This window comes from Lonchura striata, chromosome 6 (genome assembly GCF_050655825.1).
Source record: "Lonchura striata isolate lonStrDom1 chromosome 6, ASM5065582v1, whole genome shotgun sequence".
Classification (NCBI taxonomy): Eukaryota; Metazoa; Chordata; class Aves; order Passeriformes; family Estrildidae; genus Lonchura; species Lonchura striata.
In genome coordinates, this window is record NC_140708.1 from 5,305,974 (window position 1) to 5,321,508 (window position 15,535).

Below are 15,535 nucleotides of genomic sequence, written 5' to 3' on the forward strand. Positions count from 1 at the left end.
GACAGGGGTCATAGGATGACAGGGGACAATGGAATGGCAGGGGACATGGAATGGCAGGGGCCATGGAATGACAGGGGCCATGGAATGACAGGGAACATGGAATATCCTCTCCCTGTGCAGGGTGGTGATGGCCTCAGGGCAGTGCCAATGTCCCCTGAGGTCCCTGCTGCCTTCCCAGTGCTCCCAGCAAGGGACAGCTGGGCAGACTGGGAGCTGGCAGGAGCAGGGTGGCAGCCCGTGGTGGCAGTGGCACAGGACCTGTCACAGGAGCAGTGGTGGGGAGAGGCCAGGGCCCCTCCAGCTGGGATGGGACCATCAGGGTGCCAGGCACCGGTGGGCAACAGCGCACAGGAAAACCCTGACTGGGAATTTGGGATTTTTGGTGTTTCCCTGCTGTTTGGGTGCCCGCTGGGAGCAGGGATGCTGTGTCACCCCTCTGCACCCTCTTGACCCCAGGGGATGATCTGGGGCTTCTTCACTCATTTATTTCTACACCTTCTGGGTCCTGCCATGTGCCACGAGTCTCACCTGCAAACGTCTCCTGCTGCTGGCAGCTGATTTATTTTCATTTCAGCCAGGATTTGGGTCACAGCTTTGTTTCAGAGTTTTGAAAGTGAAAGAAAATACTTAGGCAGAGGAAAAAAAAAAAAAACAAACAACTAAAAAACAAAGCAATCAAAGCAATCAAGGAAAAACCCTTTTGTCCCCATGGCAAAATAACAAGTGAAGCTGCATTTTTAAATTTAGGGGGTTTTTTGGCTTTGGGCAAATTGTTTCTGCAGAACTGGCAAGAGACTTAAAAAAAAAAAAAAAAAAAAAGATGTGTTTAAACAGGATTAATTTATGCAAGAATTTGTACTACAGAAAGATGCTTAGATAATTTCTTAAAGATAGAAAAGCAAACAATAACTAAATCCAATAATCTGATCATCCGATAAAATTTACAAGCAATTTTCTTAGCAGAGAGAAGAGAATTTACTGGAAATGGATGGTCTTGAACAAACTAAATAAATAGATTAGGTGAAGAGCATTATCTAAAAGGACAATTTTACAGAAAGCTTCTCGGAATGAGGTGGAAGCTCATACTGTGGAAAAAAGAACTAAATCATGAATTATTCACTGCAACCAACGTGATACTCCAGGAAACTGTAACGAGTGCAAGCTTCTTTTCTCAACTAAATGCCATTAAATGTTCATTTTGCTTCCTGGCTTTGCCCTCCAGAGGAGAAAGGCTGGCACAGGATGCTGAGGGAAGCAGGAGGACAGATTTTCTCCAAGCCAAACACGTCGTGGCTCAGAGTCCCCCTGGGAAGTTCTCCCCAAAGGCCACTGCAGGGTCAGCAAGGCCAGCACAAGGACAGCCAGCAGCAGGGAGGAATCTCAGTGCTTCACTTCTGCCAAGCAAATTACAGCCAGGAATTCTGCTATATAGTTATACACCAAGAGTATAAATCATATAATATATATAATATATATAATATAATATAATATAATATAATATAATATAATATAATATAATATAATATATAATAAAAAATATAATATAATGTAACATAATGTAACGTAACATAACATAACATAACATAATATATTATAATATATTGTACTATACAATATATAGTACAATATTAGAATAGACTATATTAATATAATGCATATAATATATAGTATACGATATAAAAATTATGATTATGTATTATATTATAATAATATATATTGTATTAACAGGTAGATTATATATATTAATACATATTAATTATATTTTATGTTTTAATATAATATATAATTATAATTATATTATATATACACTATACATTATATGACAATATATTATAATATATAATATATAATATATAATATATAATATATAATATATAATATATAATATATAATATATAATATATAATATATATAAAAACAAATATTACTAAAATATAATATTATAGAAGATACAATATACTATATATTATATAATATATTCTATATTATAATGTATTGTACTATATAATATATATTAAAATATTATATTATAAACTGTATCTAATATATAATATAGTATATGAATATATATTATATTAATAGATGTATTAATATATATTATATATTAATGCATATTAATAATATGATATATTTATATATCCTATTTAAGTATAATTATACACAATATATATTTTTATATATCCTATATATTATATTATAATATATAATATAATAATAATGTATAATATATATTGGTCTATATTACATTATAATATAATGATATAATATAATATAATATAATATAATATAATATAATATAATATAATATAATATAATATAATATAATATAATACTCAAAGCAACACTTGGAATGGCTGCTCTCCCCCAGATTTATTTCCTGGCCTCCCCCAATCCTCTGCCTGATCTACTCTGCTTTTCAGGGTGATGGAGATCTTGCAGGGAATTTTAAATGAAGCACGACAGACTGAAAGTCTGATCGTGCTCCAGTGTATGATTTTAAGTAATTTCTCCCCGAAATATTGCTTTGCCTCACAGCTGGATTCTCTCTCCCTGAAAGAAGCTGATTCTTCTGGTGCTTGCACCAATGACACATTTATCGAGATGTTCTGATGGGCCTCGAATTTTGGCTGACAGAAACAGCCAAATCTTTTATTGCTGTAAAATAACAGCCCTTCCTTCAGGCTAAAGAAAATAATTATGATCACATCATGGCACCTCTGGGATCACCACTCAGTCCTATTACCAAAACCTCAGAGATAAACCTTAAGATAAGCACTTTGGGAATGCCCCAAGCTCCTTTTTATTTGGATTTTATACATTCTGCATCAGAATCACACACTGGGCCGTCTGACTTGTAATTTCTCTTCAGGATTTCAGTCACTGAAAGAAAAAAAAATAATGCCCAAACCCAGCCACATTAAAAGTGTGATTAATTACAATTTTTATTGAATTCAAAACCACTAGTACTGCTTTTTCTATAGGGAGATGTCCTTCCAGTACCTGAAGGGAGAATGATGGAAAGGAACTATTTACAAGGGATGGAGGGACAGGACACAGGGAATGGCTCCCACTGCCAGAGGGCAGGGATGGATGGCATTTTGGGAATTAGGAATTGTTCCCTGGGAGGGTGGGCAGGCCCTGGCACAGGGTGCCCAGAGCAGCTGGGGCTGCCCCTGGATCCCTGGCAGTGCCCAAGGCCAGGCTGGACAGGGCTGGGAGCAGCCTGGGATGGTGGGAGGTGGATGGGCTGTAAGGTCCCTTCCCATCCAAAACATTCTGGGATCCTAATTCTGGTGGTTTTCACCACAGATCTGTTGGATCTCTTTCTGATCCTCCTTGATTGTTTTAAGCGTAACAGTGTCAGAACTGACACAGCAACAATGAGCTTTGTGTCACTGATGAAGGCACAAAAAACCCCCCAAAAACCAAAAGAAACCCCAAAACAAAACAAACAAGCAAAAACACCAAAACAAACAAACAAACAAACAAACAAAACTAAAAAAGAAAGAAAAAAAACAAAACAAACCAAACAAAATTAAAAAAAAAAAAAAGGAAAAATATGGAAAGCAAGTGGAAAAAGAAAGGCAATGCAGTGCCAGTCAGGAATAGCATGAAGGCTCCTCTCCCACCCTGTCTCTGCTCCAGTTCAAAGCAGAACATTTTAATCAACTATATTCAGGTGATCCAAATAGAGAGAAATTTCAAAATCCTCTAGAGATGACAATAAAAAAAATAAAAGTATCAAGTACAACCAGCATCTCTAGGGATGCTTCTTCATGATGTCAAGGATTTCCCGGTACAAAACCTCGGTGGCATCGAGGCCCAGCAGGAAATCCATGTGGTTCCAGTGGGGGATCAGCTTGTGGTGGACCAGGTTCTTGACCTGGGGCAGGAGGATGGCGGTGTCCCGGGGGTCGGCCAGGCAGTCCCGGCCCCCGTTCCAGACGGCCGTGGGCACCTCCATGTGCTGCACGTCGTAGAACGGAGCCCCGACCTGAGAGAGCAAAAAGGGGTTCACAAAGAGCAGGGGAAAACGGGATCCATAAAGTGGGGATGGAAATGGGGCTTCGTACAGTGGGGATGGAAAAGGGGATTCATAAAGTGGAGAGGGAAAGGGGTTTCACAAAGTGGAGATGGGAGAGGGGATTCATAAAGTGGGGATGGGAAAAGGGGTTTCATAAAGTGGGGATGGGAAAAGGGGATTCATAAAGTGGGCATGGGAAAAGGGGCTTCATAAAGTGGGGATGGGAAAAGGGGATTCATAAAGTGGGAATGGAAAAGGGGATTCATAAAGCGGAGATGGGAAAGGGGCTTTGTAAAGTGGGGATGGAAAAGGGGATTCATAAAGTGGAGAGGGAAAAGGGGATTCACTAAGTGGAGATGGGAAAAGGGGATTCACTAAGTGGAGATGGGAAAGGGTCTTTACAAAGAAGAGATGGAAAAAGGGCTTCACAAATTGAAGATGAAAAAAGGGCTTCCCAAAGAGGAGATGGAAAAGAGGTTTCACAAAAAGGAGAGGGAATAGGGGCTTCACAAAGTAGAGGGGGAAAGGGGCTTCAGAAAGTGGAGACGGAAAAGGAGCTTCATAAGGAGCAGATGGAAAAGTGGCTTCAAAGGAGGAGATGGAAAAGGGGTTTCACAAAGTGGAGATGGAGAAGGGGCTTCAAAAATTGGAGAGGGAAAAGGGGATTCACAAAGTGGAGAGGGAAAAGGGGCTTCACAAAAAGGAGATGGAAAAGGGACTTTACAAGGAGCAGATGGAAAAGGGGCTTCACAAGGAGGAGACATTGCTGGACTGCAACAAATTGTGCACCATTGCTAATCTTTGGGAATGGGGGGGAAATGAAAACTGGAACTCCTTTTTCTTGAAAGCAGAGGAACTTCAGTAGAGATGCAGCATAGCTTTACGTGCTACGATGTAGTGAGTTAATTTAATTAAAATTGATTAGAGAATTTGTTCTGCCCAGCTGGAAATTCTAGTTCTGATTCTACAAATGGTTAGGATAAGGAGGCAGAACTTTAGCTGCCCTGATTTAGTGCTGTTGGATCATCCTGACCTCCACAAATCCCTCCCAGCCTTTGTGGGCTTTGTGGTGACACTTCACCAGCACTTCCTTCAGTGACAGCAGGGAGGTGTTTGGGAGCAAGTTTTTGAAATCAAAACGTTTTTGGAGGGTTTGTCTCAGCTTCACACCCTGAGGACCTGCCATGAGGTGATTTATCAGCAACATCTCTCATTACTTGCAGTGTAATTAATCCAGTTGAGAAGCACACTGCCTTCTGAATTGTTCTTTTTTTGTTGAAGAAAGAAGCTTTTTTTTTTTTTTTTTTTCCTGTTCCAGGGCTTAACCGCTATTTCAGAGAAGAAATTTTTCCTACTATTCAGCCTGGTGTAACTTGAGACCATTTCCCCTTATCCTATGGAAAATGGAAAGCCTCTAATTTAAAGCATTTTATTCCATTTACAAGGCATTTGCAAAACAGAGTTGAGAATGGAAAATGCTGTTGTTCCAAGCAGAGATCCTGACTTCCAGTTTATGAAGGGAGAAATACATGAAGGGGAGACCCAGCAGACATGCACGGGAAGAGAAAAGGGAAAGGGAAGGCCACTGCCAGCACCTCACCTGTCTGTAGTGAAGGCTGTTGTACATGTGCCCCCCATCAAAAGCTCTCAGTGCCCCACCATGGACTCCCTGCAGCAAATTCAGACATGCAGTGCTCTGAGTGAAATCACAGTTCTCTGGGGATGCAGTCAACCCTCAAAAGTCAACCCTCAAAAGTTAGTTTTCATCACTGAACTGGCAGGATTTTTCAAGCACAAGTAATTCTGGTCATGATTTTGGACAAATGGGCAAATGGTTTATGTTCCTAATGTTTGTGGATAACACCAGGATGGGAAGAAATTAAACTTGTCTGGAAAATGGGTTTAGAACTCTAAATATTCCTTGTGGGCTGGTGAGTTGGCCTGAAATGGCACAACCAAAGATGGAAGGAGCCTCTGAACATCTCTTGTCTAACAGGAATGGGACTATCAGCAATACCAGGTCAGGGTGGCTCGATCCCTTCAGTGGGCAGCAGCACTTCAGCAAATGGAGTGTGTGTTCTTGCTGCAAACCCCACAAAGTCCTTCTGGGGTCCCTGAGCAGGAATTCCACACAGGGAAGAAGCTGTGCCCTGAGCACAGCCTGTGGCACACACCTCACAGAAGGTACACAGACTGAGTCTGCAGTCTACAGAAAAATGTGCAGATTGTTAGCTTGGGGAAGAGAAAAGGAATGCAGCAGAACACAACTACAGTGTCAAAGGGCTCTGGGGGTGTTCTCATGCCCACAAGGGGAAGGAGAAGAAATAATCAGCTTTACTGGTAATAAGCTTAAACAGCTGCTGTCCAGATGCACCTCTGCCACAGCCTGACCACTAATGGCACTCGGGCTGCAGGGCAAGAGTGAAGCTGGTTTGAAATAAGAGCCCTGCTGTGGATGCAGGGTCCTCAGCTCCACAGGTTCCTCCTGACAGATCCACTCCTTTGGGGCTGCTCAGCTCCAAAACCTGCCGAGCGTTTTGGGGAGGGGTGAAAACAAAACCAACAGAGATCTGGCAAAGGTGTGTCTCGCAGCAAGCTGCACAGCAAGGGACCAGGGACACTCTGCTGGGCACAGGAGGGGGCTGGGAAGGTTTACCTGCACCCAGTGGATGATGTTCTGGACCGAGGACCCCGCTGGCATGTGTCCCATGTACACGTCGAATCGGCTCTGCAAGAACATGAGCACATTTCACATCTCACAGCATTCACCTGGCTCTGCAAAACAGGGCATTGCCAAGGCTTTGGCTTTCAGAAGGACCCTCTGCAGATTCATTCCCACGTACCATGTTTGTGTTCTTCCAGTTAAACCCGAAAACTGTAGCCAAGATGTGCTTGCAGACCTTGGAGCAGACACAGAACCTGGTGAGGATGTGCTCCCCCAGGGCAGTGTGGGGTAGGAACTCCCTGGTGCCAAACAGCTCCTGTAAAATCCCAAATGTCTTCACCAAATTGGAAGTCTGGTCACGCTTTTCCCCAGAGCACCACCACTTTACATCTTCTATTTTATCCCCACATTAAGGTTGCCCATAGTGAAGCCTCCCTTGCACCCTGTTAAATGCTTCTGCTCCTTGTTTCTTATGGGTGTGATCTCTTACATTCATTAATGATCTTGTGTTAAATGGTAGGGCTCAATTCACAGCCTCTGCATCAGTTTTATTCACCAACGTTTTGGATCTAATTCTGCCGGAACATTTTGGGCACTGAATTCAGGACAGGACTGAAAGGTTCTGTAATGAGATGTGTTTTTCTTCATTATGAAAACAGACAGAGCACAGAGCTCCTCTTTCTGTAAATGACTTGAAATACTCCACAGAAAATTTCACAATCGCTATGAAAACCATTTTGGCTGTACAGAACATAGTGCAGACCAACCTTAATGCCAGAGTCAGAAAAGAATGAGAGTTTTGTAAAGGGGCTCCGAGAAAATATCACTGTGGTCACAGGTGAAAGAGCAAGGAACACCTTGATTTTCTGAGCCAGCTGAGGCATAGTGGAAAAGGCTATAAAACCTAGGGGGGGTAAAACAGTAGGGGAAAAAATGGTTTAGTCTTTCAAGACACTCATGCACATAGTTTAATTTCAATTAGTAATTTTACAAATCTGAGAGGGGATGTAGACTTCTCGTGCTGTCATCAGAAGGACCCACTCACCTATAGTGGTGCCTTGGGAATGGCCAATATAATAGAGCTGTTTCTGTCCTGTTTTCTGCTCAATAAAGCTGATCATGGCTGGGAGATCGTATCTAGCCATCTCATCGAAGCTGCAGGAGGAAGAGCAGACATCCTGCTGAGAGGGGCAGCAGCTGCCCGTGCACAGCCACCACCAGCAAGCCACAAAACCAGCAGGGAGGGCAGGGCCAGCCCACAGATTTCTTCATCCCACTGAGTTTTCACATGGGGTTTACACTCAAAATAAGCTGGATGAGCTTCAGTCCAGCCTGGTTCACTCATCCCCCAGCTAGGGCAGCGTGACCATGACAGAATTCAGCTGTTTCTGAGCCCCTGAAACCCATTTACCTGAAAGCCCAGAATTCATCCTGTGTGGTAGTGAGCACCTGGTGTCTCCTGGACCAGGTGTTCCCTCTGCTGTTTCCTATCCAGACATCGTAGCCAGCATCTGCCAGGATGAAGCCCAGGCTGCTGTTGGCCAAGTTGGTGAGCCAGGTGCTGCCTTCTGCAAGGAGACCATGCTGCAGCAGTGCCACGGGTCTCACACCTGCAAGACAGGCAGCATGCTGACTCTCCTTATTTTTGATGCTGTTTGTCACCTTTTGAGACCGTTTATCAAGTGTTATCCCCATGGCAGCCAAAATCTGTGGAGGTTTGTGTCGGTGTTGCTCTAGATTTCATTTTAAAATGCACCATTATCTTGGACTTTATCCCCAAAATCTCTGGGGGTGTTGGCAGAACTTGGGCTGCCCAGGGAGCTCTGCAGGCAAACATGGAGGAGCCTAGGGATGTGATAGGAAAAATGCAATTTTCATGGATCTAACTCCTCCTCACAGGGCAACAGGATCCCCTGGAGGCTCCTCAGGGAGTACCAAACCAATCTGCTGATCCAGGAGCACATTCTGGGAGCCAGGCTCTGGAGAGAACCCAAGGTGTGTCACCAGGGATTGCAGCCAAACATTCAGTGCTCAGGGGTCCATGGAGGGTGAGGAAACACCCCTGGCAAGGGATCAGCCTTCCTGACAAATTCTGATTTATCAAAACTGATGCCAAGCCACAGGGAGCTTTGAAAACCCTCTTGCACAAGTCCTGGTACCCCAGTGAATGGTTCAAGGCGTGTGTGTGTCCTGTATGGCACCAGTTTTACCTTGGCACCCAGTATTTTCTCTCCCGTGAGGAATTCTGTTCAGCTGAAGGATGTAACCATCTTCTGTCACCACATCATACTCCTCACTGGGGTATCCCCAGAACGAGATCATTTCACTCTGCAACAAGAAGAAAGCCAATAATTGTTGCAGTAAGGTAGAAAAATCATAGAGAAAGGCTTCATGAAAATCAAGCCTGCTCTCCTGGAATCAGTGGCTGGCCTTGTCAAAGCCAGCCCTTTGCATGTTCCCATGTGAAAGCAATCCTGGTGTGAGCAGTTAGTTAACATAACAATCTATTCCTGGGTAAAAAAAAACCAACCAGCATGTGTATAAACTGGTTTTGCACTGTTAGATAGAAAAATGAAAACAGTCTCACAAACAACTTCCTTGCACGTACACACTGAGAGTTTGAGTGACCAATAACAACTTGTTAATAGCCAATAAAGTAATTGGCAAGAAAGCTATTGACCAATTGGAGTCACACAGGAGGTCTGTAAAACTGTATAAAAAGGAGTTATGTGAATAAAGAATAGCCTTTTTTCCACCATGAAGAAAATGGAGTTCCGTGTGATTTATTCCCATAAATAATAACGTTTTCAAGGCTCTGGCAAGGAAATCTCTGAATGTGATAATTCACTGTAATTATTTAATGGTGGCTGTTTGCTGGACAGTTCCCACCTCCTTTCCCATGCCATCATACTTACAATGTTCATCCCTGCCTCTGGATTCTTAGGAGATTGGGAATTCAAGAAGCATTCCCCGGATGCCATCCCGCAGAACACCACGGACAGCAGAGCTAGAGCCAGCCACATCCTCGCTGTGCCTGGAACAGCACACCCACAGAGTCAGTGCCAGGGAAAGCAAACACCCCAGGTAGGACTCAGCCTCAGCCTGGTGGCCTGGATGACCACTTAATAGCCTTAATGCACACGGGGTGGCTCAGGGAACACATCTCAGCAGGGATATTGCCAGGGAGGTGGGGCAGACGTTCAGGAATTCCTGTAAGAGGTGAGGCAACAACCCTTGCGGTGCTGTACAAACCACTGGGGACTGCAAGAGGTTAAAATCACAGAATCACAGAATGGTTTGGGCTGGGAGGGACCTTAAAGCCTCTCTCATTCCAACCCCCTGGGGTTGCTCAGACCTCCACTGAGCCATTCCAACACACAGAGGATGTAAGGTGCTGCTTGTCCTGTCCGTGCCCATGCTGCAGTCTCTCTTCCAGGAAAGGGACAGCTCTGTCCCATCACCTCTTGACATCACTGCCCAAACCTCCCCAGGAGGGAGAGGGAGGATGAATAAGATCCAGCACTGCCTTCCTTCCCTAAATAGAAATAAAATCACAAGAAGGAAATCTCTAACTGCTTGCCCTTCTCCTTGAGCATGGTGTAAAAGACAAGAACTGATTACATTGAACTCAGAGAAGGACATTCTGATGTGCAAATCTATATGTAGAATGGGGACAGATGTATCTTCCAGCAGATCTAGACATCCCTTAGTGATATTGGGTTTTACACAGCTTGAAAAACCCCTCACTCAATGTGCTGGAGAGTGCAGCTGCCACAGGAGGTGTGGGAGGCTGATGGGAACAGCAGGTTTTGCACACAGCTATGGGCAGGAGGCATCACAAACAGGTACTGAAAGGTCTGGGCAGGACTGCTCCCTCCAACAGCTGTAACTTTGGACACCACAAGAAAAACTGGGCTGGACAAACCTCTAGAACCAACCCAGCAAATCAGGTTTTGGTCCCCTGTTCTGAGGCAAGCATGGGCTGGAAGTGCCATTCACAGGCACTTCACGTTTAGACCTGGCTCTAGCCGTGCTTTTCCCACACTCACCTGTCCAGGCTCTAGCCACGCTTTTCCCACACTCACCTGTGCAGAAGGGAAGGCAGCCAGCCCAGCTGAGAGGTGGCACAGCTTCTGCAGGAGGAGACAGGGACCTGTCAGCCCCTGGAGAGGATGGGCAGTGCAGGGAAGGGATGCCCAGCCCGGAGGAGATGGAGATGTGGCACAGGGCAGTGCCAGAGGACGGGTTCTCACCCCTGGCTGGTGCATGGAGCAGTGCTCTGCGCCCCTCTGGAGACAGCCCTATTTGAACTGGCTGCAGGGTGGGGTGGCAAGTGTAAACACCCTGGGATACAGAACATATAAATTGTTAGGTAACACAACAGTTTAGAAAGTGCAATTGCCCAGAATTTGTTTGTGGAGGCTGGTTAAATATTGTTTAGGCAGAGTCAAATGACTGTGGATGTTTGGAGGTGATTTCCATTGATAAAGTGGTTTAATTGGTATTGCTGAAGAAAGTTTCCAGCTTCCCATTTCAATGGTGGTTTTATTTATTTATTACAACAGACATAATTAAGTTATTGCAAGGAAAGATCAAGATCTAAAGTGGACTTCCCGTAGTTGTGGTTTAGAAATGATGATGTTTCTTGTTATACAAAGATGCCACGTGTGAGATGGAGATTAAATCCCAGGCAACGGACTGAAAACATCTGTACTGGGTCAGGCTGGATGGAGTTCCCTTTCCTCATAGCACAGGGATGGGACCCAGCCAAGTTGCCGTAGCAACACTGTGTACCTTGTCTATCCCTCGACCCAGTTTTTCACTTTTGCTCTTCCAGTTCCCTCCACCTGCCCCACTTTGGGGTGGGGGGTGGAGCTGTGCCAGCCCACCACGACATCCTCGTTCTTCACACCCTTACAGGAAGGTATGAGGAGTACCTAAGAGCCTTATCCTACAAGTGTCATGCCAACGGGGAGAATTATCCCTCTCCATCACACGTGCCAGGGCTGAGGCTGCCTCCTGCCCTTCCTTCCTAGATTGTTTTGCTGTGGAAATTGCAGTGAAAGGTCAGTAGGGAAAGGTGTCTTCTGTCAGCCTGAGATGTGTCCAAGGCATGCACCTAGATCTGTCAGTTTGTCCCACTTCTATAAACACACACTAGAACGGGAGTTTGTAATTTAGAGGTTTGGAGGTGAAGGGTGACTTTGTTTTTGGGGTACTGAAGCCACACTGCACAGAGTAAGACACCGGTTCCATGTTCTGTTTCCTCACCTTCTGAGGAAACAGGGCATGGAAATCTACACTCCAGGAAAAGGGCAGAGCAGCTCTGCTCACACTCATCTGGACCCACTGGAAGGGGCAAGATGAAGGCTGCACCCAAGAGAGTCCTGTAGCACGTGGAGAGCAGGACATTGCCATGGGTCTTACAAGATGCTCCAGCCTGCTGAGGGTCATGTGCAGTCCTGCTGAAGCACCACCACTGCAGGGACTGAATGGGATTGGTGCCTCAGGTTTAGCTTTTATATGTTTCTGATTCTGTGCTGCTTTAGTGTGGGTCTGAGCTCCACATTAAGGGATGGTGGTTCTCTGCACAGAGCAGGGACACAAAACAATTTCTTCTCCAGCTGGGGACCAAGGACAGCTGATCCAGATCTCAGGCCCAAGAGCACAAACAACATCAGCTGAAGAGAGAAAAACAAGAAGGATGGGACTTCATAAGCTAAAGCAATAATTGGACAATGAACTCCAATATGCAAATGGAGCAGAAGTGATCAAAGTGAGAGACCCAGTGACCAGTCGTGCGTTTTTTGGTGGCCATTTAGGTTGTGCTGCCCAAGGTGTATCCACTGAGGCCTCTTACTAAATCCCTACTTTATTCTTTAGCTCCATCTAGTCTCTGTTCCAGGTCAGCCTTCACAAGGCATCAGGATCAAGAGAGTCCTTTGAATTTCACTGCATGGCCAGACCCAGCAAACTCAGCTCCATCCACCTCCTGCTGCAGGGTCACTGACAGCCCTGTGGATCATCTTCACATCCCTCTCACCAGGCACTCCAGGCTGGATATAGGATGCAGATGTCACCTCTCTTGACAGGGGTGACAACAGCCAGGTGGGTCCTTGCCTGCTCCTGTGGCTCAGGCTGGGGTTCTCCATCCTTGCAGGGAGAGCACATTGTTGGCTCGTGTCCAGCTTGGGGCCTGCCACCCTTCCCAGTTCCTTTCCAGTAAGGCTGTTGTGCCACAGCTCCTAATCTGTGTCCCCATGCCCTGCCCTCATCCAGGGCCACCTGACACCAGCACATACTTCAGGTAGGTGTTTAGCCTGAAAGCAGGAGCATGTCACACATCCAAGGGTTCTCACCCAGCTCCTACAGCCCTCTCTTGCACCACTCCTGCTTCCTTTGCTGGCAGTCCCCACGTGTTCAGCAGGTGAGCACAGAGCTTTTTCCATTGCAGTGGAAACTTCAGCACTACCCATCATTCTCAAGTTTAATCATCAGATTTTCTGTAAAATTACTGCCAGGGATTCTGTCTTAATTCTTGGTGTTCCTCTTTTGGCCTCAACTCTTTAATTGTAATAATGTCTTAATACTCTTCTACATCTAATAGGTGTTACAAAGCTTTCAAAGGAGATGATGGTGAAGGTCTGGAGGGTCACACAGGGGCTGGCTGAAATCACTTGGTTTGTTCAGCTGAAGCAGAGCACACTGAGGTCAGACCTCCCTGGGGGCTGCAGCTCCTGCCCAGGGCAGCCCTGAGCTCTGCTCTCTGGAACAGGGACAGGATCCAGGGAATGGCTGGAGCTGTACCAGGCTGGAAATCAGGGAAGGTTCTTCCCCCAGAGGGTGCTGGCACTGCCCAGGCTCCCCAGGGAATGGGCACGGCCCCAAGGCTGCCAGAGCTCCACACAGGGTGGGATTGTTGGGGTGTCTGTGCAGGGCCAGGAGTTGGATGGATGAGCCCCGTGGGTCCCTTCCAGCTCGGGATATTCCACGCTTCTATCACTCTGTGACTGCTTTCCTGCCTGCTCCTACATGTGAGAGACTCTGCCGAGCTGGCAGTGACAATCCAGGTGACCACTCATAGCCATTCCCAAGCACATGTCCCACACGGAAACATTTGGTGGCCAGTGGGCCAAATATTTATGAGATTTGAGAAATCTCTTTTTCACAAAGACACAAGAAATGGTGGTGACAAATGGTGGTGCCAATCTCCTGCCCATCGAGGCAGAAGTACAACCCCAAGGGTTTCCTCTGGGAAACAGCAGAATCTGGAGGGAGGGAGGGATCCACAGCAGGCGGGGAATAGGACAAGCTGCCAACTCTGCAGGAGGTGCTGAGGAGGGGACACAACCTCCTGAGGCTTCTTTTGAGGGCAACGGTGTCAAGAAGAGAAAACCTCCCACCAAATGGGAATCCACAGCTGTAAACTCTCACATGTTGGACGGTCAGTTATACAGTCAATATTTTCTTCTTTCTTAAAAAACCTGCCAGACCGAGCACATCTCCTCCTCCATGACGGCCCCACAAACACATGGGAAAGGGAGACAGGGGCTCCCACCTCTCTCCAGGAAGAGCCTCTTGAACAACACCTGCCCTGAGGTCAGCTCGGTGCTCCCTTTGGAGAGGAGCATCACCACACCTGCCCGTGCCTCGGGCACAAGCAGCTCTGGGGTTGCCAAACACCTCTGCCAAAGTGTCGGGTTCTGGCATCCCCCATGCCACAAGGATCCTGTCACAGGTTTTCTGGAACATCTTCTCTCACCCACGCAGCTGGGTAAGGGTAGCAACCCAAATCCCTCCTGCAGCTGCCCACTCTCAGGGCTCTGAGGACGGGAAGTTGTTTTCCTGGGGTAGAGGCATTGCATGCCATGTCACCACCCCTCTGCACTATTTGCTCCGGGCCCAGCATCCCACTTTCCTCACCTCGAGCCGTGGCTCCTTGCAAAACAGCGGCCAGGTGTTGGAGACGATCCACCAGCACCTTCTGGAAGCTGTCACACCCCCACAGCTCCCGCTGGGCGGCACCTCCGGCTGGGCAGGGTTTGATGGGGCAGTGGCTGCTCGGAAAGGGTGGGTCAGACCCAGCTCTGGACCGCTGGCAGGTGTGTGTGACACAGGGGAGTGTGACACGGATGTGTGTGACACGGTGTGTGACATAGGGGTGTGTGACATGGATGTGTGTGACACAGGGGAGTGTGACACAGGGGTGTGTGACACGGTGTGTGTGACATGGGTGTGTGTGACACGGATGTGTGTGACACGGTGTGTGACATAGGGGTGTGTGACATGGATGTGTGTGACACAGGGGTGTGTGACACAAGGGAGTGTGACACGGGTGTGTGTGACACGGGTGTGTGTATGTGTGTGTGTATAGGTGTGTGCGACACCGGTGTGTGTATGTGTGTGTGTACCTGTGTGCACATACAGGTGTGTTGCCCAGCACAGGTGTGCCCGTACAGAGGTGCCAGTCCAGCTGTGTTCCCAGCACAGGTGTGCCCGTACAGAGGTGCCAGTCCAGCTGTGTGCCCAGCCCAGGTGTGCCCGTACAGAGGTGTCAGTCCAGCTGTGTGCCCAGCCCAGGTGTGCCCGTACAGAGGTGTCAGTCCAGCTGTGTGCCCAGCCCAGGTGTGCCCGCGGGTTCCCGCGCGCTCGCGCACAGGGGCGGGCAGTGGGCGTGACCAGCCCTGGCCCCGCCCATAGAGGGGCGTGTCCGGGGCGTGTCCGTGTCCGTGTCGCTGCCGGTGTCAGCGTCCGGGGCGTGTCCGTGTCCGTGTCGGTGCCGGTGTCAGCGTCCGGGGCGTGTCCGGGGCGTGTCGGTGCCGGTGTCAGCGTCCGGGGCGTGTCGG

General features: G+C 47.0%; 2 protein-coding genes across 3 annotated transcripts in view; one reads left to right on the forward strand and one right to left on the reverse strand.

The window, feature by feature from the left end:
* Positions 1–2,278: 2,278 nt before the first annotated feature.
* LOC110474006 (lysosomal acid lipase/cholesteryl ester hydrolase) lies at positions 2,279–15,456 on the reverse strand. The gene is made up of 10 exons (XM_085583967.1): positions 10,775–15,456; positions 9,605–9,723; positions 8,900–9,017; positions 8,101–8,299; positions 7,735–7,844; positions 7,457–7,593; positions 6,868–7,005; positions 6,681–6,752; positions 5,625–5,693; positions 2,279–3,994 (listed from the first exon to the last, which is right to left on the reverse strand). Exons 2-10 carry the CDS (start codon positions 9,710–9,712, stop codon positions 3,761–3,763), a joined length of 1,185 nt encoding a protein of 394 aa, XP_085440093.1. The 5' UTR covers positions 9,713–9,723; positions 10,775–15,456; the 3' UTR covers positions 2,279–3,760.
* Positions 15,432–15,535, forward strand: part of RNLS (renalase, FAD dependent amine oxidase) — a 52,475-nt gene continuing 52,371 nt past the window's right edge. Inside the window, exon 1 of one of the 2 annotated variants that reach the window (XM_085583968.1) lies at positions 15,432–15,513. The gene's annotated coding sequence lies outside the window, so the exon portion shown is untranslated. The remainder of the gene's footprint in view (positions 15,514–15,535) is intronic. The other variant, XM_085583969.1, reaches the window with a different exon arrangement.

What these genes read in the sequence shown, in the direction of transcription:
- LOC110474006 (XM_085583967.1), bottom strand. Translation starts at nt 9,712, where the DNA reads ATGTGGCTGGCTCTAGCTCTGCTGTCCGTGGTGTTCTGCGGGATGGCA. An exon ending in ACTGGAAGAACACAAACATG is followed by an intron (nt 6,753 to 6,867) that starts GTACGTGGGAAT and finishes ATGTTCTTGCAG; the next exon opens with AGCCGATTCGACGTGTACAT. An exon ending in ACATCATCCACTGGGTGCAG is followed by an intron (nt 5,694 to 6,680) that starts GTAAACCTTCCC and finishes AATTTGCTGCAG; the next exon opens with GGAGTCCATGGTGGGGCACT.